Genomic DNA, 26,360 nt, shown 5'->3' on the forward strand with positions numbered 1-26,360 from the left:
CGGCAGGTATGGAGCCCTGGACAGCTCCACCCACAATAAGAGAGAGGAACAACGAAGGAGAAATGCCATTGAGCCTTCACCAGCACAATGGCCATCCGGAGACAGTGACATAGTAGAGGAAGTGCTCTTCCGAGGACTTCAGTGTAGCTTCTGCAGACAAATAGCAAAGACCAACAGGCCCACAGAAATCACTTTCTAACGGATGGTCTTTTGAAAGGGAAAATTCTGTCAAAAGGAAGGCTAGACTTGAAAGAAGGAATGGTGGACAAAGAAAATTGTAGGCATTTCGGCAAATAAACAAAAACATAATGTGTTAAATCACTATTTCTGCTCTCTAATGGATGGACTTAATAGAAATAGATTTTAAAAAATAGTACCCGTAACCAGATGCTGGTGGCTCATGCCTGTAATCCTAGCTACTCAGGAGGCTGAGATCTGAGGATCAAAGTTCAAAGCCAGCTAGGGAAGAAAAGCCCAAGAAACTCTTATCTGAAATGAACACCAGAAAACAGGAAGTGGTGCTGTGGTTCAAGTGGGATCTTTGAGCAAAGGAGCTCAGAGACAGTGCCCAAGCCCTGAGTTCTATCCCTATGACCAACAACAACCAAAAAAATTACATGTGAACTATTTTTATGCCCCAGTGTACTCTATGTGTACTATGTGTATGTGTATGTATGCCTATGTGTACTCTGTGAGAGGTATAGACAGAAAGATTGCATCCTAAGGCCACAGAAAGAGAATTAACTAAAAGAAAAACAGCTGAGGATATAGCTCCATTAGTAGACCTATTGCCTAACACATTCAAGGCTCTGAGTTCAAACCTAGTACTACCCTCAAAAAAACAAAATATGCAATGAAGAGATATACCATATCCATTAATAGAAACACTAATATTACAAAGATATTAGTTATTTCCCAATTGATACATTAATGCAATATAATTCCAAGCCAAATTTTGTAAGACTTTTTGAGGAAATTAAAGTATTAAATTGATATGGGAAAGCACCATTCAAGAATCATCCATCTGTCCATAAGAGTAATGGGAAGATTTTCCCTGGCAGATGCACAGATATTCTGTGAGGTAATAACCGAGTGGGTGCAGTTTGGGTGCCGGGGAGACCACTACCGCAGAGGACTAGCCGGGAGCCCTGGGGCACAGCTGGGTGAGCATGCTGCCCGGGCCTCCCACGCAAACCCCAGGAGAAGGGCCACCACAAATATTGCTGGGCAGCGAGTGGTCTCCGGGAAAGCGTGTCTCGAGACAGCCAAACACCATCTGCACATACCGAGAGAAGTGGGTGTCCTGTGTGAAAGGCATCAGCGAGGGAAGTTTGTGAAACCCTGCCTCTCTAAACACAGTGAAGAGAGTGGGGGAAAGGTGTGTGCCTCTCCATCCCTGGAGCAGGGTCATGTCCGAACCACACAGGCCCCGTGAGCTTAGGCGAGAGACATTGTCCAGAAATGCAGGCCTGGGCTGCTCCCGGGAGTGCTTTGTGTGGCTTCACTGACTGCACACAGACCTCAGCCCATGTGTGTCACCTTCTGACACAATGTCAGATGGAAAGAGCAAGGGGATTCCTGGGGTGGGACACCTTCCCTCCCCCCATCCCACCCCCGCTCCCTTCCACCTGCTGCTCTCCTTCTCCCTTACCCACCTCCATCCCTGGAGGAACTGGAGCTAACACTGGGAGTTGAGGACTTGTTTGCTTTCTCAGATGACAGAACTTTCACAAGAAGCAGAAAGCCGCTTGGTACTCAGCCCTACTCCCTCTTTTAAAAAATGTAGAGTTCCAAAGGTACAGCAACTTGATCAAGCAGGGCCCAGCAAACAAAATGTTCACCCACTCAGTGAGCAAATGCCTACGCAGCTCGGCCATGGCCGGCCAGCTTGTGTCTGTGCCGGCACGAGGCATTGGTGAGTGGGAACATCTCTTTGTTAAGAGCAGAATATGTATTGTGCTAGGAGGAGCCAGAGTCTGGGCCTTGCCGAGCTACTGAGTGCCAGTCTGGACATGAGTAGAGCCAACGACAGCTTGCTTTCTGTCCCCCACGGGCCGGGGTCTGGATGAGCCTCCCCAGGTGGTCTGAAGGAGGGGCAGCAGCAGAGGTGTGGGCAGCCGGGAAGGTCGGCCGCTGCGGCCCACACTGGCATGCAGACAGCCCCCCATCCCTCAGACCCCGTGTTACAGACAAGGGAGCAGAGGCCTGGCAGGGCCGGGGCGCCTCTCTCCACACAGCTGTGATAGCCCCAAGCCCACTTTCATTCTCATCCCTGGCCATCCTGACCCAGGGCCGCCAAGGAGAAGGCCTGCCCTGGAGCATGGCAGAGTGGCTGATGGCCCCTGGGGTGTGGGGACAGCAGACATGGGCAGAGAGCCGCTGTCGGGACCTCTCAGAGGTCACCACACGGTGCTTCCCACGGGCCTGCTGTGCGCAGGCCCTGCAGGCTGACACGCCCGCGTGGAGGGCCCCGAAATCCCATTCCCTCCTCAGATGCACGGCACGGCAGCCACCCCGGCCTGCTGGCCTGGCATGGAGTAGGGGCACCGTGCAGTCCCTGCAGCTCTGGCTGGTGCCAGGGACGGCTCCCGTCAGGTGGCTTAAGTTCTCATTGACGCCAGATTCAGGGCAGATCAGATGTGAGCCAGGTGGACCCCTGCTGTGTCTGCCTGGGACCCGCCTGGGACCCGCCAGGCCACAGGCAACGGATAGCCTTCTGCCTGCCATGGCCCTGCAGCTGTCACCCCTTTGGGGGATTCCAGAGTTGAAGCTGACCCAGGTCACTGAGTCTCCTAGCCTGAGCCGCTCTGGTCTCCCCTGAACAGCCCCAGCCCGGTACATAGGGGCCCAAGCAACTGGGACTAGAGGGGTAGGGCTGCTTTTAGGACAGGCTAGTGTTGTGCTCACCTTTCTGGGGGAGGAGGTGCCAGGTGTGGGAAGGGCAGGTGTCCCAGGGGCCTTAGGAGCTGGACACAGTGCTAAGAAGCACCAGACAGACACAGGATCCTGGTGCTGCTTCCTGAAGGGAGAGGACCTCGTTCTCTCTGAAGCAGATATCCGTTCAGCAGCTCATCCCGCTCACCTGGGGCAGTGCCCCCCTTCCCCCCCCCACCAGCACCACTGCTGGCATTGCTGACTGTCCCAGAACAGCACAAAGCCAGGCCCAACTCGACCTGCGTCAGTGGCACGCCCCACACAGACCTGTTTGTGAGAGGTTTAGAGAAAGCCCAGAACCTTCTATTCCAGATCCCAGGCTCTGCAGAGGGTGAGAGGGTTCTGAGCATCCCACCTGCCCTCTCTCTCTAAGCGAAGCCGGTTCTGGCCACGTTTCCCTTGCTCTCCTGCTGCCCTTAGTGAAGCTCAGATAAAATGCCTGGAGTAGCCATAAACCAAAGTTCCCCTTGAAAAGCCTTGTAGCTGACCAGCAGAGAAGCAGCCTCCGCGTGAGCACAGTGCCCTCCAGTCCCTCCCCGTACCAGCCTCTGCTGCGAGGTAAGGGCCTGAGCACAAGGCCAGGACCAGGAGGACCTGAGGGCTTGCCTTGCTGTGCCCCACAGGTGCTAGCGTGAGTCTGCCAGTCTGTCCCTGCTCTGTGTCCCTCAGATCCTCTCCTCAGAGGCCCCGTGGCCACACTGGCCTTCGCCAACCTCCCCTCCCCACCCCACTGGTGAGCAGGGACGCGTGGCTGGCCCGGGGCCCTTGGCTACCAACATCCAGGCCCCTTGCTTCACCCAGGCCAAGTCCTTGAATCCTGCTGCGGTGTCTGCCATGTCCGCATGGCCCCTGAGCCTGTCTGTTCTGTTACTGCCGTTTTTAACTTGGTGTGACTGACTGTACTCGATAACAATAACCTTCTTAGCTCTCATGTCCCTCCTACCCCCAGCAGTTGACCAAGCTCCACCAGCTGGCCATGCAGCAAACCCCCTTTCCTCCCCTCGGACAGACCAACCCCGCTTTCCCCGGTACGTACCCAGCTGCCCTTTTCTGACCTCTTCTCACCTGGGGCGTTTCTCTCTCTCTGTGAACTGTCTCTATCCAGCGCGGCACGCACGCATGCGCGGTCACAGCGCTTTGAAGCTGACTCCTGCAGCGGTAACAAAGCAGCTGCGGCGGCAGGGTCAGCCCGGCTCCACGCTGGGCTGTGTGACCTTTGGCTTCCTGTCCCTGCCCTCCCGCGGTCCGTGTGCGCACGGCCCCACGGGGCTACCTCGGGCAACTCCCCCCACGCCGGAGCAAGTGCTTCCCGCTGCAGTGTGGCTGCCCTGCCCCGGGGCAGCGGGGTGCCCGCGTCCCCCTTGCCTACCCTGAAATAGCAGTGGAAGGAGCCGGCCGCTGCCCAGACCTGCTGCGAGGCAGTCAGAGCAGTCGGCCGTGGCCCAGCCAGGCGACTGAGCGAGCCTCCCCCACAGGGGCCAGCCAGAGCCACCCGCCGTGGGTGCCAGCTGTGCGCGCGCCGGTCATATTTTGAGCTTCCCTAATTGAAGGGAACTTGCTTATCTCCTTGAGGGCAAAACATTAAATCTGTCTCTCCTTTGCTCTCCAGGAGAAAAGCTGCCTTTACACTCCTCCGAAGAAGCTCAAAATCTGATGGGCCAGTCGCCAGGTAAAACAGGCCACAGTGCCATGGGACAGGCCAGGCCACACGCAGAGGGGGAGGGACTCCGAGCCTGAGATCACTGTGCCACACCCAAGTCAGCCAGCACTTGGCAGCCGCCTGTGCTTCAGGCTGTGGTTGAGGCTCAGGCTCTGTAGAAAGCCAGGAGGTGGCTCTGTGGTCCTGCTAGGGTCCGATGGCAGGTCTGGGTGTGTTAGGCTCCACTGCATCAAGTCACCCACGCAGCCCAGGTGGGGTGCGCTCACAAGAGGGGGCCCATCGCGCTGTCAGTCACGCTGATGGTAGGGTGTGCTCCTGAGAGGGGGCCGATCGCACTGTCAGTCACGCTGATGGTAGGGTGTGCTCCTGAGAGGGGGCCCATCACACTGTCAGTCACGCTGATGGTAGGGTGTGCTAACGAGAGGGGGCCCATCGCACTGTCAGTCACGCTGATGGTAGGGTGTGCTCCTGAGAGGGGGCCCATCACACTGTCAGTCACGCTGATGGTAGGGTGTGCTCCTGAGAGGGGGCCCATCGCACTGTCAGTCACGCTGATGGTAGGGTGTGCTCCTGAGAGGGGGCCCATCACACTGTCAGTCACGGTGATGGTAGGGTGTGCTCCTGAGAGGGGGCCGATCGCACTGTCAGTCACGCTGATGGTAGGGTGTGCTCCTGAGAGGGGGCCGATCGCACTGTCAGTCACGCTGATGGTAGGGTGTGCTCCTGAGAGGGGGCCGATCGCACTGTCAGTCACGCTGATGGTAGGGTGTGCTCCTGAGAGGGGGCCCATTGCACTGTCAGTCACTCTGATGGTAGGGTATGCTTGTGAGAGGGGGCCCATCCCGCTGTCAGTCACGCTGATGGTAGGGTGTGCTTGTGAGAGGGGGCCCATCCCGCTGTCAGTCACGCTGATGGTAGGGTGTGCTCCTGAGAGGGGCCCATTGCACTGTCAGTCATGCTGATGGTAGGGTGTGCTCCTGAGAGGGGGCCCATTGCACTGTCAGTCACGCTGATGGTAGGGTGTGCTTGTGAGAGGGGGCCCATCCCGCTGTCAGTCACTCTGATGGTAGGGTGTGCTCCTGAGAGGGGGCCCATCCCGCTGTCAGTCACGCTGATGGTAGGGTGTGCTTGTGAGAGGGGGCCCATTGCACTGTCAGTCACTCTGATGGTAGGGTGTGCTTGTGAGAGGGGGCCCATTGCACTGTCAGTCACTCTGATGGTAGGGTGTGCTTGTGAGAGGGGGCCCATCCCGCTGTCAGTCACACTGATGGTAGGGTGTGCTTGTGAGAGGGGGCCCATCCTGCTGTCAGTCACGCTGATGGTAGGGTGTGCTCCTGAGAGGGGGCCGATCGCACTGTCAGTCACTCTGATGGTAGGGTGTGCTCCTGAGAGGGGGCCCATTGTGCTGTCAGTCACGCTGATGGTAGGGTGTGCTTGTGAGAGGGGGCCCATTGTGCTGTCAGTCACTCTGATGGTAGGGTGTGCTTGTGAGAGGGGGCCCATCACGCTGTCAGTCACGCTGATGGTAGGGTGTGCTTGTGAGAGGGGGCCCATCACACTGTCAGTCACGCTGATGGTAGGGTGTGCTCCTGAGAGGGGGCCCATCCCGCCGTCAGTCACTCTGATGATAGGGTGTGCTCCTGAGAGGGGGCCCATCCCGCTGTCAGTCACGCTGATGGTAGGGTGTGCTTGTGAGAGGGGGCCCATCCCGCTGTCAGTCACGCTGATGGTAGGGTGTGCTCCTGAGAGGGGCCCATTGCACTGTCAGTCACGCTGATGGTAGGGTGTGCTCCTGAGAGGGGGCCCATTGCACTGTCAGTCACGCTGATGGTAGGGTGTGCTTGTGAGAGGGGGCCCATCCCGCTGTCAGTCACTCTGATGGTAGGGTGTGCTCCTGAGAGGGGGCCCATCCCGCTGTCAGTCACGCTGATGGTAGGGTGTGCTTGTGAGAGGGGGCCCATTGCACTGTCAGTCACGCTGATGGTAGGGTGTGCTTGTGAGAGGGGGCCCATCCCGCTGTCAGTCACACTGATGGTAGGGTGTGCTTGTGAGAGGGGGCCCATCCTGCTGTCAGTCACGCTGATGGTAGGGTGTGCTCCTGAGAGGGGGCCGATCGCACTGTCAGTCACTCTGATGGTAGGGTGTGCTCCTGAGAGGGGGCCCATTGTGCTGTCAGTCACGCTGATGGTAGGGTGTGCTTGTGAGAGGGGGCCCATTGTGCTGTCAGTCACTCTGATGGTAGGGTGTGCTTGTGAGAGGGGGCCCATCACGCTGTCAGTCACGCTGATGGTAGGGTGTGCTTGTGAGAGGGGGCCCATCAACACTGTCAGTCACGCTGATGGTAGGGTGTGCTCCTGAGAGGGGGCCCATCCCGCTGTCAGTCACGCTGATGGTAGGGTGTGCTCCTGAGAGGGGGCCCATTGCACTGTCAGTCACGCTGATGGTAGGGTGTGCTCACAAGAGGGGGCCCATCGCACTGTCAGTCACGCTGATGGTAGGGTGTGCTCGGGAGAGGGGGCCCATCACACTGTCAGTCACGCTGATGGTAGGGTGTGCTCCTGAGAGGGGGCCCATTGCGCTGTCAGTCACGCTGATGGTAGGGTGTGCTCCTGAGAGGGGGCCCATCGTGCTGTCAGTCACGCTGATGGTAGGGTGTGCTCGGGAGAGGGGCCCATCACACTGTCAGTCACGCTGATGGTAGGGTGTGCTCCTGAGAGGGGGCCCATCGCGCTGTCAGTCACGCTGATGGTAGGGTGTGCTCGGGAGAGGGGCCCATCGCACTGTCAGTCACTCTGATGGTAGGGTGTGCTTGTGAGAGGGGGCCCATCACGCTGTCAGTCACGCTGATGGTAGGGTGTGCTGGGGAGAGGGGGCCCATCGCGCTGTCAGTCACGCTGATGGTAGGGTGTGCTGGGGAGAGGGGGCCCATCGCGCTGTCAGTCACGCTGATGGTAGGGTCTGCCTGCGTGAGGAGGGCTGTGGCGCTGTCGCTCATCCTCCTGGCAGCACAGCATGTAGAGCCTGTAGTGGAGATGGAGCTGGGTAGCTAGGACACAGCTTTTTGGGGTGTGTTTCCTAGAAGATGGGTCTGGGCTCTGCGTGTTCTTTGGGGCTGGTTTCCAGCTGCAGGATGGAGGGCACTGAGGACAGGCTGGTGTGCGCAGAGCCCGGGGGTTGCCGTGAGTGGGATGAGCGGACTCCTGGGCTGCCCCTGTGTCCGGGTGCAGCTGACCCTCTGTGCGGGGCCGACACCCCGCGCCCCCAGCCAGCAGCAGAGGAAGGTGGCAGGCCTGAGCACAGGTGTGGCCGGTGGCTGCTGGGGCTCCTGTCACCGCTGGCTTTGCCCCTATGCCAAGGTGTCGGCTGATGAAAGCACTTTCCAGGGCACATGCTTTACACAGACCTGTTCCCGCTCCAGCCATTTCCCTATAGCACCTCTCAGAAATAATGCTCACAGGTTCCTCCCTCAGCCAAAATATGCTGAAGTCCACCACTTTGTCGGCCACTCCTGACTTCCGCTTGGCGGCTCAGGGTCACCAGTCCAGGAGAGTGGGGCTTAGAAAGTGCTGGAATGATACTCCCAGTACAGAAGTAATCAAGTAACTTACTTAAAAGAAAATAAAGGATAGAAACTCCAAGAAAGATAGCAGTGTTTGGGGCAGGATGGTTCATTAAGCACCTAGCACGTGGCCCGACTGCCGGACGCCTGTGCTGGTGTCCCTTAGACCTGCAGGGAGCTTGCTGATGGACTGGTGGGCTGTGCACCTGGGCCCCCGGGGAGAGTCATGGCTGGAACAGGAGCCGGGCGAGCGTGTCTCCCGGAGGAAGTGGGCGCTCACTGACAGTGAGGGGGGAGGCCTAGCTTCAGGGCCATTCCGAAGGCACAGCGGGGCCGGGCTGAGCAGAGCCAGCCTCAACTTGATGCTTGTGGGAATGAAGTACACAGAGCCGCAGAGATCTCCGAGGCCTGTAGCTTTATTGTCACTATTTTTGAGGTAGGAGAAAGCTTACCCTTGGGCTTTGGGAAGCTATCTGTTATCTGGTGGTGCAAGCTGAGGTTTGCACACATGAAAACCTGGTCTTAGCTGCACGTGACCAGGCTGTGATCCCAGCCCTCAGGGGGCTGAGGCTGGAAGATCTGGAAGGTGTCAGATTGACTTGAGCTAGACTCAGATTTGTCAAGGAAAAAAAGAAGGAAGGGAGGAAGGAACCTGAACCCTGGGCTCTTCAGTCTTCAATGTAAGGAGGAGGATGGCGCGCTCCCTCTAGTGTAGCAGTGAAGCTCCAGTCTCCTTGCTCCAGATGAAAATCTGGATGGTGAGCCTGAACTCCCCCGGCCACTGTGTGATGGCCTTTGGTTAGTTATGTTAGTAGCTGGCTGCCGCAGCAGAGAGACAAGGGGGTTCTAAGCCAGCAGAGAGGGAGCAGGCCCTCGTGTCAGCCCTGCCAGCGTGACCGGTGCGAGGCGCTCTGCCGAGACCTGAGGCCAGGTCGCACTGGGCCGTCCGAGGGATTCCACGCGCACAGTGGGGGTGAAATCACAAAGGATTGTCTTGTGTTCCTTTGAGAGAACTGAGGGCTTGGGGGAGCTCCCCGCGGGGACCCGTGGGGGCCGTCACCAGGGGCAGCTGGGAGGGGTGAGGGTCAGGCCTGGGTGGCTTGGGGCAGCCTTCCTGCTAGCCTAACCCTACCCCTTTGGTGTGCCCAGGTCTGGATGCCAGCTCCCCGGCCAGCACTCATGAGCTCACCATTCCCAATGATGTGAGTATTCCCCGCTTCCCGGCTGTGAGGGGCAGGCGGTGCGGCCCCGCGCCCCACCCACACTCCCCACCCCTCCAGCTGAAGCTTGCCTAATGCCCATCCGTCCCTAGGATAGCCAGCGGGAAGGGAGCAAGGGTCCGCCGAGCTCCCCGAGGCCTGGGCGGAGTGGGGCTGGGCGCCACGTCTCCCCGGGGGCCCCAGCCTGGCTGGGTTGTGCGAGGAAGTCCCATGTCATCAGAGGTTTGGGGTTCTCAGTAAAGCGGCTCCAACAGACCCCGAATGTGTGAGGTGTCTGCATTTTAGCACCCCTGGATCTGCTCTGCCTCGGGGAGGCCATGTGCTGTGGAAGTTTTCCAAATCAGTGGATCATCCCGGGACCCCAAGAGCAGGGAGAGTAAGACACAGACCCCAAAGGTAGCTGCCGGCAGCAGCCCGGGCCCAGGGCCGCCTTCCACCAACCTGTGTCCAGAGGCCGCCTCTGCGGTGGAGCCGGGCGCTCCAAAGCCTCTACTCCTCTGCTGCTTGTGCCAGGCAGGCAGAAGGCTGGAGCCCTGCCTCTCCCTTTGTGTAAGTAAACACAGCAAGCACAGATTCAGGAGTTGAGCTCAGGTGTGAGGGAGGACAGGAGGCAGGAGAGGGCGAGCAGGCCATCTGGAGGTCTCTGACCTCCATAGAGACCATCCTTCCACGGCCCACGCGCTCAGGGAGCAGCGCCAGCCCATGACTGCTTCCCTGCCACATGGATCTCTATCCACCTTGAGCCCCAACACAGAACCAGCCTCCAGTACTGTGGCTGTGCTGCCTGCCCCCGCCTTGCGTGCCAGCCCTCCGGGTCACACCGCCACCGCAGCCCTTCCGCCAGTGCCATAACCAGGCAGGCTCTCTCCTCGGAGGGCCGCTCCAAGCCACCACTTGCCAGCGTCAGGAGATACATTCTTGCCACGCATATTCATTTTGAAACTGAGATGGTCGGTAGGAGCAACGGTAGGGATGTGTCGGAGAGCCATGCACCCCTAGCTGTGGCTCCCCTGGCCACCACATCCTCCTGGGAGTCTTCCTGGGGAGGGGAGCCTGCTCCTCAGAAGGGAGGCAGAGCCCTCTCCATGCACTTGGAACTCCCTGTCCATCCTGCATGGAAGAGACCCTGGGCAGTCCTCAGGGTGATCCGGACAGGAGGAGAGGGCCCTGCCCCGCCACCTCTCCGCTCCTCAGACACAGAAAGAAAGCACGATGTATCCACCTAACACCCCTCACCACATCCTGGTTTACTCCTGGTCACAAACAGATTAGGCCAGGGTCCAACAGGCACACGCCATGCCAGTGACCACCACTCCAGCGCTCCCTTCTGAGCGTGATCTTGATCAGAGAGACATCCAGTGCTCACGTCTGAGCGTGCTCTTAATCACAGAGACGTCCAGTGCTCACGTCTGAGCGTGATCTTGAGCACAGAGACGTCCAGTGCTCACGTCTGAGCGTGCTCTCGATCACAGAGACGTCAGTGCTCACGTCTGAGCGTGATCTTAATCACAGAGACGTCCAGTGCTCACGTCTGAGCGTGATCTTGATCACAGAGACATCCAGTGCTCACGTCTGAGCGTGATCTCAAGCACAGAGACTTCCAGTGCTCACGTCTGAGCGTGATCTTGAGCACAGAGACGTCCAGTGCTCACGTCTGAGCATGATCTTGATTACAGAGACGTCCAGTGCTCACGTCTGAGTGTGATCTTGATTACAGAGACGTCCAGTGCTCACGTCTGAGCGTGCTCTTAATCACAGAGACGTCCAGTGCTCACATCTGAGCGCGCTCTCGATCACAGAGATGTCCAGTGCTCACGTCTGAGCGTGATCTTAATCACAGAGACGTCCAGTGCTCACGTCTGAGCGTGATCTTGATCACAAAGACGTCCAGTGCTCACGTCTGAGCGTGATCTCGAGCACAGAGACGTCCAGTGCTCACGTCTGAGCGTGATCTTGAGCACAGAGACGTCCAGTGCTCACGTCTGAGCGTGATCTTAATCACAGACACGTCCAGTGCTCACGTCTGAGCGTGATCTTGATTACAGAGACGTCCAGTGCTCACGTCTGAGCGTGATCTTAATCACAGAGACGTCCAGTGCTCACGTCTGAGCGTGCTCTCGATCACAGACACGTCCAGTGCTCACGTCTGAGTGTGATCTTGATTACAGACACGTCCAGTGCTCACGTCTGAGCGTGCTCTTAATCACAGACACGTCCAGTGCTCACGTCTGAGCGTGATCTCGAGCACAGAGACGTCCAGTGCTCACGTCTGAGCGTGATCTCGAGCACAGAGACGTCCAGTGCTCACGTCTGAGCGTGATCTTGAGCGCAGAGACGTCCAGTGCTCACGTCTGAGCGTGATCTTGAGCACAGAGACATCCAGTGCTCATGTCTGAGCGTGATCTTAATCACAGAGACGTCCAGTGCTCACGTCTGAGCGTGATCTTGATCACAGACACGTCCAGTGCTCACGTCTGAGCGTGCTCTTGATTACAGAGACATCCAGTGCTCACATCTGAGCGTGATCTTAATCACAGAGACGTCCAGTGCTCACGTCTGAGCGTGCTCTTAATCACAGAGACATCCAGTGCTCACGTCTGAGCGTGATCTTAATCACAGACACGTCCAGTGCTCACGTCTGAGCGTGATCTTGATTACAGAGACGTCCAGTGCTCACGTCTGAGCGTGCTCTTAATCACAGAGACGTCCAGTGCTCACGTCTGAGCGTGCTCTTGATTACAGAGACATCCAGTGCTCACGTCTGAGCGTGATCTTGATCACAGACACGTCCAGTGCTCACGTCTGAGCGTGATCTTGATCACAGAGACGTCCAGTGCTCACGTCTGAGCGTGATCTTAATCACAGAGACGTCCAGTGCTCAGGTCTGAGCGTGATCTTGATCATATAGACGTCCAGTGCTCACGTCTGAGCGTGCTCTCGATCACAGAGACGTCCAGTGCTCACGTCTGAGCGTGATCTTGATTACAGAGACGTCCAGTGCTCATGTCTAAGCGTGCTCTTAATCACAGAGACGTCCAGTGCTCACGTCTGAGCGTGATCTTAATCACAGAGACGTCCAGTGCTCACATCTGAGCGTGATCTTGATTACAGACACGTCCAGTGCTCACGTCTCAGCATGCTCTTAATCACAGAGACGTCCAGTGCTCACGTCTGAGCGTGATCTTGAGCACAGAGACGTCCAGTGCTCACGTCTGAGCGTGATCTTGATTACAGAGACATCCAGTGCTCACATCTGAGCGTGCTCTCGATCACAGACACGTCCAGTGCTCACGTCTGAGCGTGCTCTCGATCACAGACACGTCCAGTGTTCACGTCTGAGCGTGATCTTGATCACAGACACGTCCAGTGCTCACCTCTGAGCGTGCTCTTAATCACAGAGACGTCCAGTGCTCACGTCTGAGCGTGATCTTAATCACAGAGACGTCCAGTGCTCACATCTGAGCGTGCTCTCGATCACAGACACGTCCAGTGCTCACGTCTGAGCGTGATTTCGAACACAGAGACGTCCAGTGCTCACGTCTGAGCGTGATCTTAATCACAGACACGTCCAGTGCTCACGTCTGAGCGTGATCTTGATCATATAGACGTCCAGTGCTCACATCTGAGCGTGATCTTGATTACAGAGACGTCCAGTGCTCACATCTGAGTGTGCTCTTAATCACAGAGACGTCCAGTGCTCATGTCTGAGCGTGATCTTAATCACAGAGACGTCCAGTGCTCACATCTGAGCGCGCTCTCGATCACAGAGAGGTCCAGTGCTCATGTCTGAGCGTGATCTCGATCACAGAGACGTCCAGTGCTCACGTCTGAGCGTGATCTTGATTACAGAGACGTCCAGTGCTCAGGTCTGAGCGTGATCTTGATTACAGAGACGTCCAGTGCTCATGTCTGAGCGTGCTCTTAATCACAGAGACGTCCAGTGCTCACGTCTGAGCGTGATCTTAATCACAGAGACGTCCAGTGCTCACGTCTGAGCGTGATCTTGATTACAGACACGTCCAGTGCTCATGTCTGAGCGTGATCTTGATTACAGACACGTCCAGTGCTCACGTCTGAGCGTGATCTTGATTACAGACACGTCCAGTGCTCACGTCTGAGCGTGATCTCGATCACAGAGACGTCCAGTGCTCACGTCTGAGCGTGCTGTCGATCACAGACGTCCAGTGCTCACGTCTGAGCATGCTCTTGATTACAGAGACGTCCAGTGCTCACGTCTGAGCGTGATCTCGAGCACAGAGACGTCCAGTGCTCACGTCTGAGCGTGATCTTGATCAGAGAGACGTCCAGTGCTCACATCTGAGCGTGATCTTGATCAGAGAGACGTCCAGTGCTCACGTCTGAGCGTGCTCTTGAGCACAGACACGTCCAGTGCTCATGTCTGAGCGTGCTGTCAGTCACAGAGGCGTCCAGTGCTCACGTCTGAGCGTGATCTTAATCACAGAGACGTCCAGTGCTCACGTCTGAGCGTGCTCTCGATCACAGAGACGTCCAATGCTCACGTCTGAGCATGCTCTTGATTACAGAGACGTCCAGTGCTCACATCTGAGCGTGATCTCGATCACAGAGACGTCCAGTGCTCACGTCTGAGCGTGCTCTCGATCACAGAGACGTCCAGTGCTCACGTGTGAGCGTGCTCTCGATCACAGAGACGTCCAGTGCTCACGTGTGAGCGTGATCTTGATTACAGAGACGTCCAGTGCTCACATCTGAGCGTGATCTTGATTACAGAGACGTCCAGTGCTCACATCTGAGCGTGATCTTGATCACAGAGACGTCCAGTGCTCACGTCTGAGCGTGATCTTAATCACAGACACGTCCAGTGCTCACGTCTGAGCGTGATCTTGATCAGAGAGACGTCCAGTGCTCACGTCTGAGCGTGATCTTGAGCGCAGAGACGTCCAGTGCTCACATCTGAGCGTGCTCTTGATTACAGAGACGTCCAGTGCTCACGTCTGAGCGTGATCTTAATCACAGAGACGTCCAGTGCTCACGTCTGAGCATGATCTCGAGCACAGACACGTCCAGTGCTCACATCTGAGCGCGCTCTCAGTCACAGAGGCGTCCAGTCCCGGGGCCACCTCTTCTCCATTCGCCCATGAGGCTCAGGACCTTTCTCTGGTCCTGAGTAATGCCGCTCCCAGGGCTTCATCTAGAAAAGGAGTGAGGACCCCTGCACAGCTCCCGGAGGGGGCAGGCGGGAGGATTGTCACATGGCCCAGAGATTCCCTAATGTCTAAGCAGAAGGGCCACATGATTTCCACAGGCCTCCATAGCGGTGGAGCATGAGGCAGAGCTCCGTGTCATTGAGACCAGCATCCTGAGTGGAGCAGGCATGGTGGGCACGGAAGGAGCCAGCCAGGGTGGGGCTGCATGGCGGGCCCCTCCTCACCCTCTCCCCAGGTTTGAGCATGGTGCCTCTCCAGTGCCTGTGGCGGGACCCAGGAGGCTCTGGCCAGCAGCAGCGGGCGCATAGGTGGGAGGGGAGGGGACGGGAGCAGAGTCTCCCACTGCCGGCCACAGGCCACTGACCCCTCTTTGAACAGAGGCCACCCAGTAGCGAGGAAAGGAAGCTCAGGTGCATCCCAGGTCATGATGAGTCAGGCCGTAGCAGCTCCACACGTCCCCAGACTTGGCCTTTGTGACCTTCCTCACCCTGCGGGTCAGCAGAGGTGCTGACGGGGGCCTGGCCTGTAATCAGCATGGAGGAGGCCTTACGCCCAGTGATCCTCAGGGGAGGGCGAGGAGGCAGACAGAGCCGGGAACTGGGCCTGCCCGGGACCTGGCCCGGACAGAGGACCGGGCTTGTGGGCACAGTCCCCTGCCTCGGCTGGAGAGCCGGGTTCGAGGGCATGGGCTGAGAGCAAGGTTGGTGCTGGTCACTGTGAGTGCCACAAGAGTTCTTACAGGCGTCCTGGGCTTGTCTATTGACACAATCCCCCCTGCTTTCCTCTAGCTAATAGGCTGCATAATCGGGCGTCAAGGAACCAAAATCAACGAAATTCGACAGATGTCTGGCGCTCAGATCAAGATTGCCAACGCCACTGAGGGGTCGTCGGAGCGCCAGATCACCATCACCGGCACCCCGGCTAACATCAGCCTCGCCCAGTATCTCATCAACGCCAGGTGAGCGTCTCCGCGCGGCCCCAGGGGCCCCGGGCCACACCGCGGGAAGGAGAGCCGGTCGGTGGCCCTCATCACTCATTCCTCCGTCTGGAGCCCAGCCAGACCCGCACTCACCCGGGGGAAGCGCTCCCCTCTTCCACGGTGGGAGTGTGGGCAGCACACCCGTGGCCGCCCCTGGGGCCAAGCCCAGCCCAGTCAGCCTCCTGCCTCTGCCGCCCAACAGCCCTCAGGGCTGAGCCCCTGAAGCTAGCCCCCTTCCTCCCTGTGCCTGCCCTGCCTTGGCTGGGCCAGGCAGGGTGCGTGTGGAGATGGAGGCCGCCCTGCCCCCCGGGCGCCATGCCCGCTCTGGCCCTGTCCCCGCTGCTCTGGTGACAGACCTCTGGGCTGACTTTGCGGCTGCTCGGCTGCGGTCCGGGGCTCCGCCCCGGGACCCGCGTGATAGAGTGATAGAGCCCGGTAGGCTGGGATTGGGAGGGACAGCAGGCTCTGGCGTCTGGCCTGATGCTCTCCTCCCTGGGCGCTCACTGTGAGGTGCGGCGTGGCGCCCTCATCCCTGCCTCTGTCTGTTGCAGGCTGACGTCCGAGGTCACGGGGATGGGCGGGCTCTAACCCTGCCGGGACCCCCGGAGCCCGCGGCCCGTCGGTTCATGCTGCTTGACCGCCGGCCCTCTGCGCAGAGCTGAGTGGAGCGTTCTCTACCGACAGAGGCGGCCCCTGCACAGCCACGCCGCGGCGTGGCTCCGCGCTCGGTGTTAGTTTAGCTGTCTCCGTGTGTGGGCATGCTCTTTACTTTAGTGCTCCTGTGTTCCCACCGTGACGTTTTAGAAGTCGTCCCTCAGCGTCCGCGTGACAGTTTTGAGTTGGTTTGATGCTTACCTGCCCCTTGTGCTCTGAGACCCTTCTCTCTCACCATCCTGACTCAGTTTCCCCTAGAACCTGTGGTCTTGGCTCCTGGTCACACGCTGAAATCAGGGTTGTTGGTTTTTTGTTGTTGTTTTCCCCCGAAGCCCGTGGAGAGGGCCCTGAGCGTCGGGGCAGCAGGGTCGGGTGGGTGTGCACGCGGGGCTAGCTGCAGATCCGGGGTTGCCAGGACGCCCATCAGTGCTCGTCAGATTCAATAAATGTCGTGCGCTCCCTCCGGCTCTGGCTCCTCACTGCGCCCCCTGCTGGTAGAGTCCGGCGGCTTCTCACACAGGCGCGGGCTTTGAATGACACAATGAGCAGCCCATGCTCGCGCAGCCACCAAGACCTGGGGCCCCGGCCGTGCCCGGCTTTCCTGCTACTGCCACTGCACCGGTGGCTGCGCGGTGCGGTGCGGCCCGGCCGGGCCCATCGCTGACTGTCCTCTTCCCGCCAGTGCGAGCCCAAGCTGTGCAGCCCCTGGCAGTGAGCCAGCCAGCCGGGGCCTGCGCCTTTGTCTGCGTGCCCTTCTCCATGCCAGTCCCTCCTGCCCTTCCTCCACTTCAGCTGCCCCATGCCCCGGGGCGTCCACTTCAGCTGCCCCGTCCCCCGGGGCGCCCACTTCAGCTGCCCCGTCCCCCGGGGCGTCCACTTCAGCTGCCCCGTCCCCCGGGGCGTCCACTTCAGCTGCCCCGTCCCCCGGGGCGTCCACTTCAGCTGCCCCGTCCCCCGGGGTGTCCACTTCAGCTGCCCCGTCCCCCGGGGCGTCCACTTCAGCTGCCCCGTCCCCCGGGGTGTCCACTTCAGCTGCCCCATCCCCCGGGGTATCCACTTCAGCTGCCCCGTCCCCCGGGGTACCCACTTCAGCTGCCCCATCCCCCGGGGTGTCCACTTCAGCTGCCCCATCCCCCGGGGCGCCCACTTCAGCTGCCCCATCCCCCGGGGTGTCCACTTCAGCTGCCCCATCCCCCGGCGTGTCCACTTCAGCTGCCCTGTCCCCCGGGGTGCCCACTTCAGCTGCCCCGTCCCCCAGGGTGCCCACCCCCCGGGGTGCCCACTTCAGCTGCCCCGTCCCCCGGGGTGTCCACTTCAGAAGTTCGGGGTTTTCTTTTAACTGACCTTGAACTTGGAAATTTTTAAATGCAGCTAATAATCATAGCCTTGTGAGTTTCTAGGTCTTTCTGTGGTGGCTCATTTTGATTTAGCCTCTCTATTTGAATCTTCCTCTTTGTTTTTGCTCCGTATTTTCACGGTTTATGTGTCGTATTGATGTTTTCTGAGTACTGCCTTTGGCTTTTGCTATTAATATGTATTGTCCTCTATCTTATTGACTTTTGCGGTACTTTTTTCACCTTTTTTTTCATTAATCGCACTTGTGCAGGACAGTGTTCTTTCTTCAGTTACTAGACTTGTGTGACCACTTCTGCTCTCACCTGACTTACCACCTGAGAAGCGAGTTCATGTGCTACCTTAGCTGTTCCCATGAATCCTGACATGTGACATCATTCATTTTCTCTACTGTCTGCACAGGCAGAGGTTTCTAGTGGAGGTTCTGCGTGTGTGGCATTTCAGCCGGCGCGGCGTCCCGGCACACACCAGTGCCTCGGGATGGCTGGTGTCTCAGCGGCCGGCCGGCGCCACGTCCCCAGCTTCAGCATTGTCACTGACCTGAGCTCTGAGGCAGGCTGGCGATGTCCAGAGATGTGCCATCCTGATCTCTGGCCGATCTCAGGATATGACACCGCCAGAGGTGTTGAGGCTGCAGGTTGTTGAAGGGTTTTACCCAACGGACTTTAAGGTGGTGATGCAGCTGGGCCCATTTCAACCACATGGGGCTGATAAGGAGTGGGGCCAGCGGAGGGGCTTGCGCTCAGTGGATGGGCTGAGTGCACAGCTCCCAGGCTGCCCTGTGACCTGAAACTGGCAGGACCATCCACGTTGGCGAAAGGCATGGACAGCGCCCACAGCCCCAGAGCACAGGCCCTCTGGCCGGCCTGCCCAGACAGGTGTGAGGACCTCAGAAACAGAGGAAGAGCTCTTGGTCACTGCGGGCAGTTGGCTGTCGCTGTCCGTGGCCTGTCCAGCCTGGGATGCTCTGAGGCCCGCGGTGGTGAGCGGAGGACAGGGCCAGCGAGCACGGCACCGGACGCTCACCCATCCCTGCAGCCAGCTCTGCACCCACAGCATCTGCTGCCCCAAGTTCTGTCCCAGCAGACACTAGCGTTTGCCTCCCTGACATTTCCAGGACTTTTGTCTGGTACGTTATTTCTCCGTGTTTTTATTTTAAACATTTTTTGGTGTTGTTTTTATCCATAGCTTATTGGGTTTTGTTGCCCAGTGATGATCAGATCAGGTCACAATTCTCTGTTTTAAAAGGGAAACTCTTAATATTTGTTCAAATTATAATCTTAGAATTTATTCTATTTTATTGCATACTTCTCATTATACTCCCCGTTTCCATTTTCACTGAAAATTTAAACTTCTTTTAAACAGGACACATGAATGCATCCGTTTACACTGCTGTGCTTGTTTGTTCTCACTGATTGCTTCTGTTTGTATCTGTCTGGGAAAAGGCCATGCATCCAGCTCCCGAGGCCTCCAACGCCCACCACGCTGGGTCTCTGCTCCGTTCTCTCGTTTCCAAGGCCCCGGCAGTGCCTGTCCCCTGCAGTCCCCGGTCACTCGCCAGGCCCATTTCCCGGTCCTGCCCCAGGGCTCTCTGTGGGAGGGCACACCCAGAACCTCCCAAGGCCCGGCCTGGAGAGGGCTTTTGCTAATGGGCCAGATGTGTAGGAGTCAGCTTTCTGTCACTATTGCAAATGCCTGAGGTGACAGTCCATGGTTGCTCTCTGTGGCTTTGATGTGGCAGCGCCTTGTATCAGGAGCCTGGGTAGAACAGACCCAAGACCCCAGGGACACCTCGTGACCTGAAGACGTCTTGGGCCCCCCCCCCCCCCGCAGTGCCAGGCCGGGACCACGCCCCCCCCAGCCTTATCAGACACATTTATCCCAACTGTAGGATAAATGATAAATGCCTAGAACATCCATTTTACCCCTGTATTTGTCTTGGAAGGAGTCAGGTACTCTGGCAATCCTTTCATTTCCTCTCTGCCCATGTTTATTTCCTCTTTTTCTTGAATTTGGTGTTTTCTTTTTCTCTAGATGGGATTATCTAGTATTTAAATCTTTATGATTTATTTTTAAAGATCCAGTGTTAGATTTACTCATTAGTTCTATCATTTTTCTATTTTAATAACAATGCTCATTTTTATTAATTTTTTTCAGCTTTTCTTCTTCTTCTTTTTTTTTTTTTTTTTTTTTTTTGTCGGTTGTGGGGCTTGAACTCTGGGCCTGGGCGCTGTCCCTGGGCTCTTCAGCTCAAGGCTGGCGCTCTACCACTTGAGCCACAGCGCCACTTCCGGTTTTCTGGTGGTTTATTGGAGAAAAGAGTTTCATGGACTTTTCTTGCCTGGGCTGGCTTTGAACCGTGATCCTCATATATAAGCCTTGTGAGTAGCTAGGACTACAGGCGTGAGCCACCGGCGCCTGGCTTTCTTGTTTTTTAAATGTTTTCTTATTTGATTTGTTCATGTTCACCAGTTTTATCTTTTTCTTGAATCAGTTCTGGGTTTGAACTCAGGGTCTAGGCACCGTCCTGGGTTTGAACTCAAGAGTCTGGGTGCCATCCCTGGGTTTGAACTCAGGGCCTGGGCACCATCCCTAGGTTTGAACTTAGGGCCTGGGCGCCATCCCTGGGTTTGAACTCAGGGCCTGGGCGCCATCCCTGGGTTTGAACTTAGGGCCTGGGCGCCATCCCTGGGTTTGAACTCAGGGCCTGGGTGCCATCCCTGAGCTTCTTTTGTTCATTGCTAGCTCTCTACCACTTGAGGCAGAGCACCACTTCTGGATTTTTCTGAGTAGTTCAGTGGGTATGAAAGTCTCACAGACTTTTCTACCCAACCTGGCTTTGAACCATGATCCTCGGATCTCAGTCTCCTGAGTAGCTAGGATTACAGGCATGAGGCCCTGTTTTATCTTTAGTGATGTATTTATGCCTTTTTTCCGCCATTGTGGCGTACCACAGGCCCTTGTGTATGTGACTGTGTGTAAGCATTTTCCAAAAGGTTTGTCTTTTACTGTCTCAGTTTCTTTTTAGCAGCAGAGACTTGTAGAGAGCACTCTTGGCAACTTTTTCTACTTTAATTGGTGCTTTTAAAACATATTTGCTCTTAAACTAGAGAAAGTGGTCTCTTTTTAAATTTTATTTGTCTCATTTACCACTTAGGAAAAAACTTTCTTAGGAAAAAATTTCAAGTTTTTCTTAATGAATATTTCTAAAGTTTAATCTTTTCTTTAGGAAGCCAATTTGAAAGGGGTGGGGATAGACAACGAAGCATATCATAACCTGCAGGACCCTGGGGAGCCCTACGTGGGGGGGGAGGGGGGATACTCAGCCCCTCGCTCAGCGCTCCGGGAGGTGCTGTGGGTTCTGGCCCTCCTGGACCCTGCTCAGACCTCCGACCTGTGGGGTTTGGAACTCGGGTCTTAGCTGTGGTCTTGAGATTTCTTTGCTGCTGCCCATTGAACAAAGATCTCCGAGTGTCTGTCCTTTCCCTGGTGAACGAGCAGATTGTGTGCGGGTCCCTCCCCATCCTTGCCCCACGCAGTTCTGGCTCTCCTGAGAATGAAACTCCCAGACCGGCTCCAGCGACCCCTACCACACCCAGCCCCTGCCCAGCCCCTCCCATCCGAGCACCCAGACTGGCTCCAGCGACCCCCCTCCCCCCACCCCGCCCCTCCCATCCGAGCACCCAGACTGGCTCCAGCGACCCCCCTCCCCCCACCCCGCCCCTCCCATCTGAGCACCCAGACTGGCTCTAGTGACCCCCCCCTGCCCCACCCCTCCCAGCCGAGCACCCAGACTGGCTCCATCAAACCCCCCCCGCCCCACCCAGCCCCTGCCCAGCCCCTCCCAGCCGAGCACCCAGACTGGCTCCAGCAACCCCCCTCCCCCCACCCCGCCCCTCCCATCTGAGCACCCAGACTGGCTCCAGCGACCCCCCCGCCCCACCCCCCCACCCCTCCCAACCCCTCCCAGCCGAGCACCCAGACTGGCTCCATCAAACCCCCCCCCCCCGCCCCACCCAGCCCCTGCCCCGCCCCTCCCAGCCGAGCACCCAGACTGGCTCCAGCGACCCCCCACCCCCCCTGCCCCGCCCCTCCCAGCCCCTACACCCCCGCCCCTCCCAGCCGAGCACCCAGACTGGCTCCAGCGACCCCCCCCCCCCGCCCCACCCCTCCCAGCTGAGCACCCAGAGGAGTCTGATGAAGCCGTGAGGGGCCCCTGCCACCTTCCCGGTGCCCAGCATGGCCGCTGGGCACGCTCCTCTCGGCAGGCTGGAAGCAGAGCCAGGGCCCGAGCTGGCCAGGTGAGCAAAGGCTGTGGCCCTGCATCTCTTTCCTCATCTGCCCTTTCAACTCATAGGTCACGGCCGGGCTGCCATCCCAAGGACCTCCTTCAGCAGCAGCCAGAGGGCAGGCAAGAGAGTGCGTCGGGGACTTAAAAGGGTAGCGTTAGCCTGCCAGAGCCGCCATTAATCTAGCCTTGTCCACGTTGCGATGCCCCTGACACCTTCTGCAGGCCGTCGATCCTCTGTGACTGGTTACAAGGCCTCCTGGCTCGGGCGTGGTGTCTCTCCTGGCCTCTGGCTATGTTGGTTCCACATCTGAGTGTCAGCAGCAGCTTTGCTCTGCTTGGTCTAGGGCTGTTGGGAACATGGTTGGCTGTACAGAGAGAAAGGGAGTAGGTGTCCAGCCACCCTGGGCCAGCCTGCTGCCAGGATCTGTGCTTGGCTCTGTCTGGCCTGCACGCTGGCCCACAGCTCCCTGCGCAACTGCCACCCCTGGAATCCAGTCGTTGCCGCCAGCCTGGACCAGTGCCGTCTGCAGATCTGCACTCTGGCTCTCCAGAACAGGCAAGAGCAGCTGAGTCAGGGTGGCCCCAGCCTCCTCCGAGCCTTACGCCTTTATCCCCAAGGAGAAGGGCATGAGTTGCTCCCTGAGGGGGCATCTCGCAGGAAGCCAGATGGGCGGCCACCTGCTGCCCCAGCAGGACCTGAGGGGCCTGTGAGCCACATGCCGGGCGCTGGGCCTGACGTGAGGGTTTCCGGGGACCTGCAGGCCACATGCCGGGCGCTGGGCCTGACGTGAGGGTTCCGGGGGTCTGCAGGCCACATGCCGGGCGCTGGGCCTGACCTGAGGGTTCCGGGGGTCTGCAGGCCACATGCCGGGCGCTGGGCCTGACCTGAGGGTTCCGGGGGTCTGCAGGCCACATGCCAGGCCTGGGCCTGACATGGGGGTTCCGGGGACCTGTAGGCCACGTGCTGGGCGCTGGGCCTGACGTGGGGGTTCCGGGGGTCTGCAGGCCACATGCTGGGCGCTGGGCCTGACGTGGGGGTTCCGGGGGTCTGCAGGCCACATGCTGGGCGCTGGGCCTGACATGGGGGTTCCGGGGACCTGTAGGCCACGTGCTGGGCGCTGGGCCTGACGTGGGGGTTCCGGGGGTCTGCAGGCCACATGCTGGGCGCTGGGCCTGACGTGGGGGTTCCGGGGGTCTGCAGGCCACATGCTGGGCGCTGGGCCTGACGTGGGGGTTCTGGGGGCCTGCAGGCCACATGCTGGGCGCTGGGCCTGACATGGGGGTTCCGGGGGTCTGCAGGCTACATGCTGGGCGCTGGGCCTGACGTGGGGGTTCCAGGGGTCTGCAGGCCACATGCCAGGCCTGGGCCTGACGTGGGGTTTCCGGGGACCTGCAGGCCACATGCCAGGCCTGGGCCTGACATGGGGGTTCCAGGGGCCTGCAGGCCACATGCCAGGCCTGGGCCTGACATGGGGGTTCCGGGGACCTGTAGGCCACGTGCTGGGCGCTGGGCCCGACGTGAGGGTTCTGGGGCCTGCAGGCCACATGCTGGGCGCTGGGCCTGACATGGGGGTTCCGGGGCCTACAGGCCACATGCTGGGTGCTGGGCCTGACGTGGGGGTTCCGGGGGCCTGCAGGCCACATGCTGGGCGCTGGGCCTGACGTGGGGGTTCTGGGGACCTGCAGGCCACATGCCAGGCCTGGGCCTGACATGGGGGTTCCAGGGGTCTGCAGGCCACATGCTGGGCGCTGGGCCTGACATGGGGGTTCCGGGGCCTACAGGCCACATGCTGGGTGCTGGGCCTGACGTGGGGGTTCCGGGGGCCTGCAGGCCACATGCTGGGCGCTGGGCCTGACGTGGGGGTTCTGGGGGCCTGTGAGCCACATGCCGGGCGCTGGGCCTGACGTGAGGGTTCCGGGGGTCTGCAGGCCACATGCCAGGCCTGGGCCTGACATGGGGGTTCCAGGGGTCTGCAGGCCACATGCTGGGCGCTGGGCCTGACCTGAGGGTTCCGGGGGTCTGCAGGCCACATGCCAGGCCTGGGCCTGACATGGGGGTTCCGGGGGCCTGTAGGCCACATACTGGGCGCTGGGCCTGACGTGGGGGTCCGGGGGCCTGCAGGCCACATGCCAGGCCTGGGCCTGACGTGGGGTTTCTGGGGACCTGCAGGCCACATGCCAGGCCTGGGCCTGACATGGGGGTTCCAGGGGCCTGCAGGCCACATGCCAGGCCTGGGCCTGACATGGGGGTTCCAGGGGCCTGCAGGCCACATGCCAGGCCTGGGCCTGACATGGGGGTTCCGGGGACCTGTAGGCCACGTGCTGGGCGCTGGGCCCGACGTGAGGGTTCTGGGGCCTGCAGGCCACATGCTGGGCGCTGGGCCTGACGTGGGGGTTCCGGGGACCTGTAGGCCACATGCTGGGTGCTGGCCCTGACGGGGCCTGTGGGGTCTGCAGGCCACATGCTGGGCGCTGGGCCTGACATGGGGGTCTGTGGGGTCTGCAGGCCACATGCCGGGCGCTGGGCCTGACATGGGGGTTCCGGGGCCTGCAGGCCACATGCCGGGCGCTGGGCCTGACATGGGGGTTCCGGGGGTCTGCAGGCCACATGCCGGGCCTGAGCCTGACATGGGGGCCTGTGGGGGTCTGTGTCCATGCGCCGGGCACTGGGCCTAACATGAGCACCTTGGTGAGAATCTCCAGAACCAGCTGGGGTCTGATTCCGGTCCTGGGTCCCACAGGTGGTAGTCTAATGTCCCGCACCCCGCCGGCGCCGAGGACAGCCCTAGGGCCACATGGCTGGGCGTGTTGTCTGGGAGATGGTGAGCCTGGATATGAGGGCTCAGGAAGGCTCAAGGGCTCGTTTCCTCTCTGTACACAGTGACCGCCTCGGACAACAGGTTGGAAGCTTCTGGAGAGCTGAGAAGAGGGTGGGTGGAGCAGCTGGGTCAAATCACCAGAGGGGAAGCTGCCTGTTCTCCATGTGTGTGTACCACTACTGGGGCTCCTTTGAACTCAGGGCCTCTTTTTTTTCCTCAAGGCTGGCACCTTACCACTTGAACCACACCTCCACTTCTGGATTTTGCCAGTTAAATGGAAGATAAGAGTCTTTCGGGTTTGTCTGCCTGGGCTGGCTTTGAGCCTTGATCCTCAGCTCTCGACTCCACCCTCTGCCCATCCATTCTGTATGCAGGGCTGGGCCTGCTGACCACTGATGACAGAGGCCAGCTTCCCGCAGGAGGTCCCCAACCGAGGGTGCCTCGGTGCCAGCCGCCTGGGCTGTGGCAGGGCCGGGGCAGAGGTGCCTCTCCAGTCTCCCATGGAGGCTGCACAGGCCTCTCTGTCCATCTGGGAGGCAGGCATGAGCATTGGGTGCCTGCCCACACCCTGACCAGCAGCAGACGCCCTGGATGGACAGCAGAGGGCGCCCGTGTCCACCACACTGGCCCCCAGAACGCAGCTCAGCCTCCTGTCTCTAGAGCTGGGCAGCCTGGTGGGGTAGGGGGACGCAGAGTCCCCCAACCCCGCCCCGAGGCAGACATCCAGCCTCCCTGCCGCTCCCCCTCCACTCCCTGACCACCCGTCTCAGGGGCCAGGGGCTGGTTTGGGGGTCTGGGGCCTCAGGCAGTTGATCCTGGGGACAGGCTCAAAGCCTGCCTTCGCGTGCCTCACTGATGGTCAAGGTTGCTGCTGCCTGGCTCTGCTCCTCAAGTTTGCCGGTCACTGCGGGCCGGCCCTGACAGCCTGGTGCTGCTTGAACTCCAGGCTGGGACCCCGACAGCCAGGGCTTCCGGGTCACCCAGGGAGACTGAGCCTCGAGCCTCCTTGAAGAGGCTGGGTTGCACACCTGAGCCCAGCAGCCCTCCTGGGTGCTGTAGGGGCTCCGGTGCCTGCCTGGTCCCCGTCTCCAGTGCACCACCAGAAGGTGTGGTCCTGAAGCTGTGGCTACCGGGGAGGAAGCTGGCATGGCCAGGACGAGCCCCGGGCCGGGGCTGCTGCTGAGGCAGACAAGGGGAGGGGACTCCCCCAGGGCGGGTGGGCCATGCGGACCCCAGAACAGGGTGCAGCTGTGAACAAGAGTTCTGCTGCGTCTTACGCGGGCCTCCTGCTCCCGGGGGCTGGGGCTGGGGCTGGGGAGCGAGGCCCCTTCCCACACAGTGCGGTGTTGGAGGCAGTTAGGGGTTGGATGGGAAGGGTGGGGCCCTGCCCCCTGGGAAGCCGGTGAGGAACAGAACCAGCGGCAGGCCTGGGTCTGGGGAGCCTCAGGACTTCCTGGGCCACTTTCTAGTGCCTGCCTGTACTGCCCTGTGTCCGCCTGTCCTCCCCCGTGTCTGCCTGTACTGCCCCGTGTCCGCCTGTCCTCCCCCGTGTCTGCCTGTCCTCCCCCATGTCTGCCTGTACTACCCTGTGTCCGCCTGTCCTCCCCCGTGTCTGCCTGTCCTCCCCCATGTCTGCCTGTCCTCCCCCGTGTCTGCCTGTACTGCCCCGTGTCCGCCTGTCCTCCCCTGTGTCCGCCTGTCCTCC

The 26,360-nt window shown here is 59.4% G+C and overlaps 1 protein-coding gene across 16 annotated transcripts in view; it reads left to right on the forward strand.

Moving 5' to 3' along the window:
• LOC138808571 (poly(rC)-binding protein 3) overlaps positions 1–16,655 on the forward strand; it is a 164,356-nt gene extending 147,701 nt beyond the window's left edge. For 9 of the 16 annotated variants that reach the window (XM_069994836.1, XM_069994838.1, XM_069994846.1 and 6 more), the window contains 5 exons: positions 3,884–3,962; positions 4,544–4,603; positions 9,303–9,355; positions 15,348–15,517; positions 16,090–16,655. In XM_069994836.1, the coding sequence (XP_069850937.1) occupies positions 3,884–3,962; positions 4,544–4,603; positions 9,303–9,355; positions 15,348–15,517; positions 16,090–16,126 (399 nt within the window). In that variant the 3' untranslated portion in view covers positions 16,127–16,655. The remainder of the gene's footprint in view (positions 1–3,883; positions 3,963–4,543; positions 4,604–9,302; positions 9,356–15,347; positions 15,518–16,089) is intronic. The other 7 variants (XM_069994840.1, XM_069994845.1, XM_069994850.1 and 4 more) reach the window with 3 other exon arrangements.
• Positions 16,656–26,360: the final 9,705 nt, after the last annotated feature.

Source organism: Dipodomys merriami, unplaced genomic scaffold, assembly GCF_024711535.1.
Source record: "Dipodomys merriami isolate MVZ:Mamm:240054 unplaced genomic scaffold, mDipMer1.0.p SCAF_456, whole genome shotgun sequence".
NCBI classification, from domain to species: Eukaryota; Metazoa; Chordata; class Mammalia; order Rodentia; family Heteromyidae; genus Dipodomys; species Dipodomys merriami.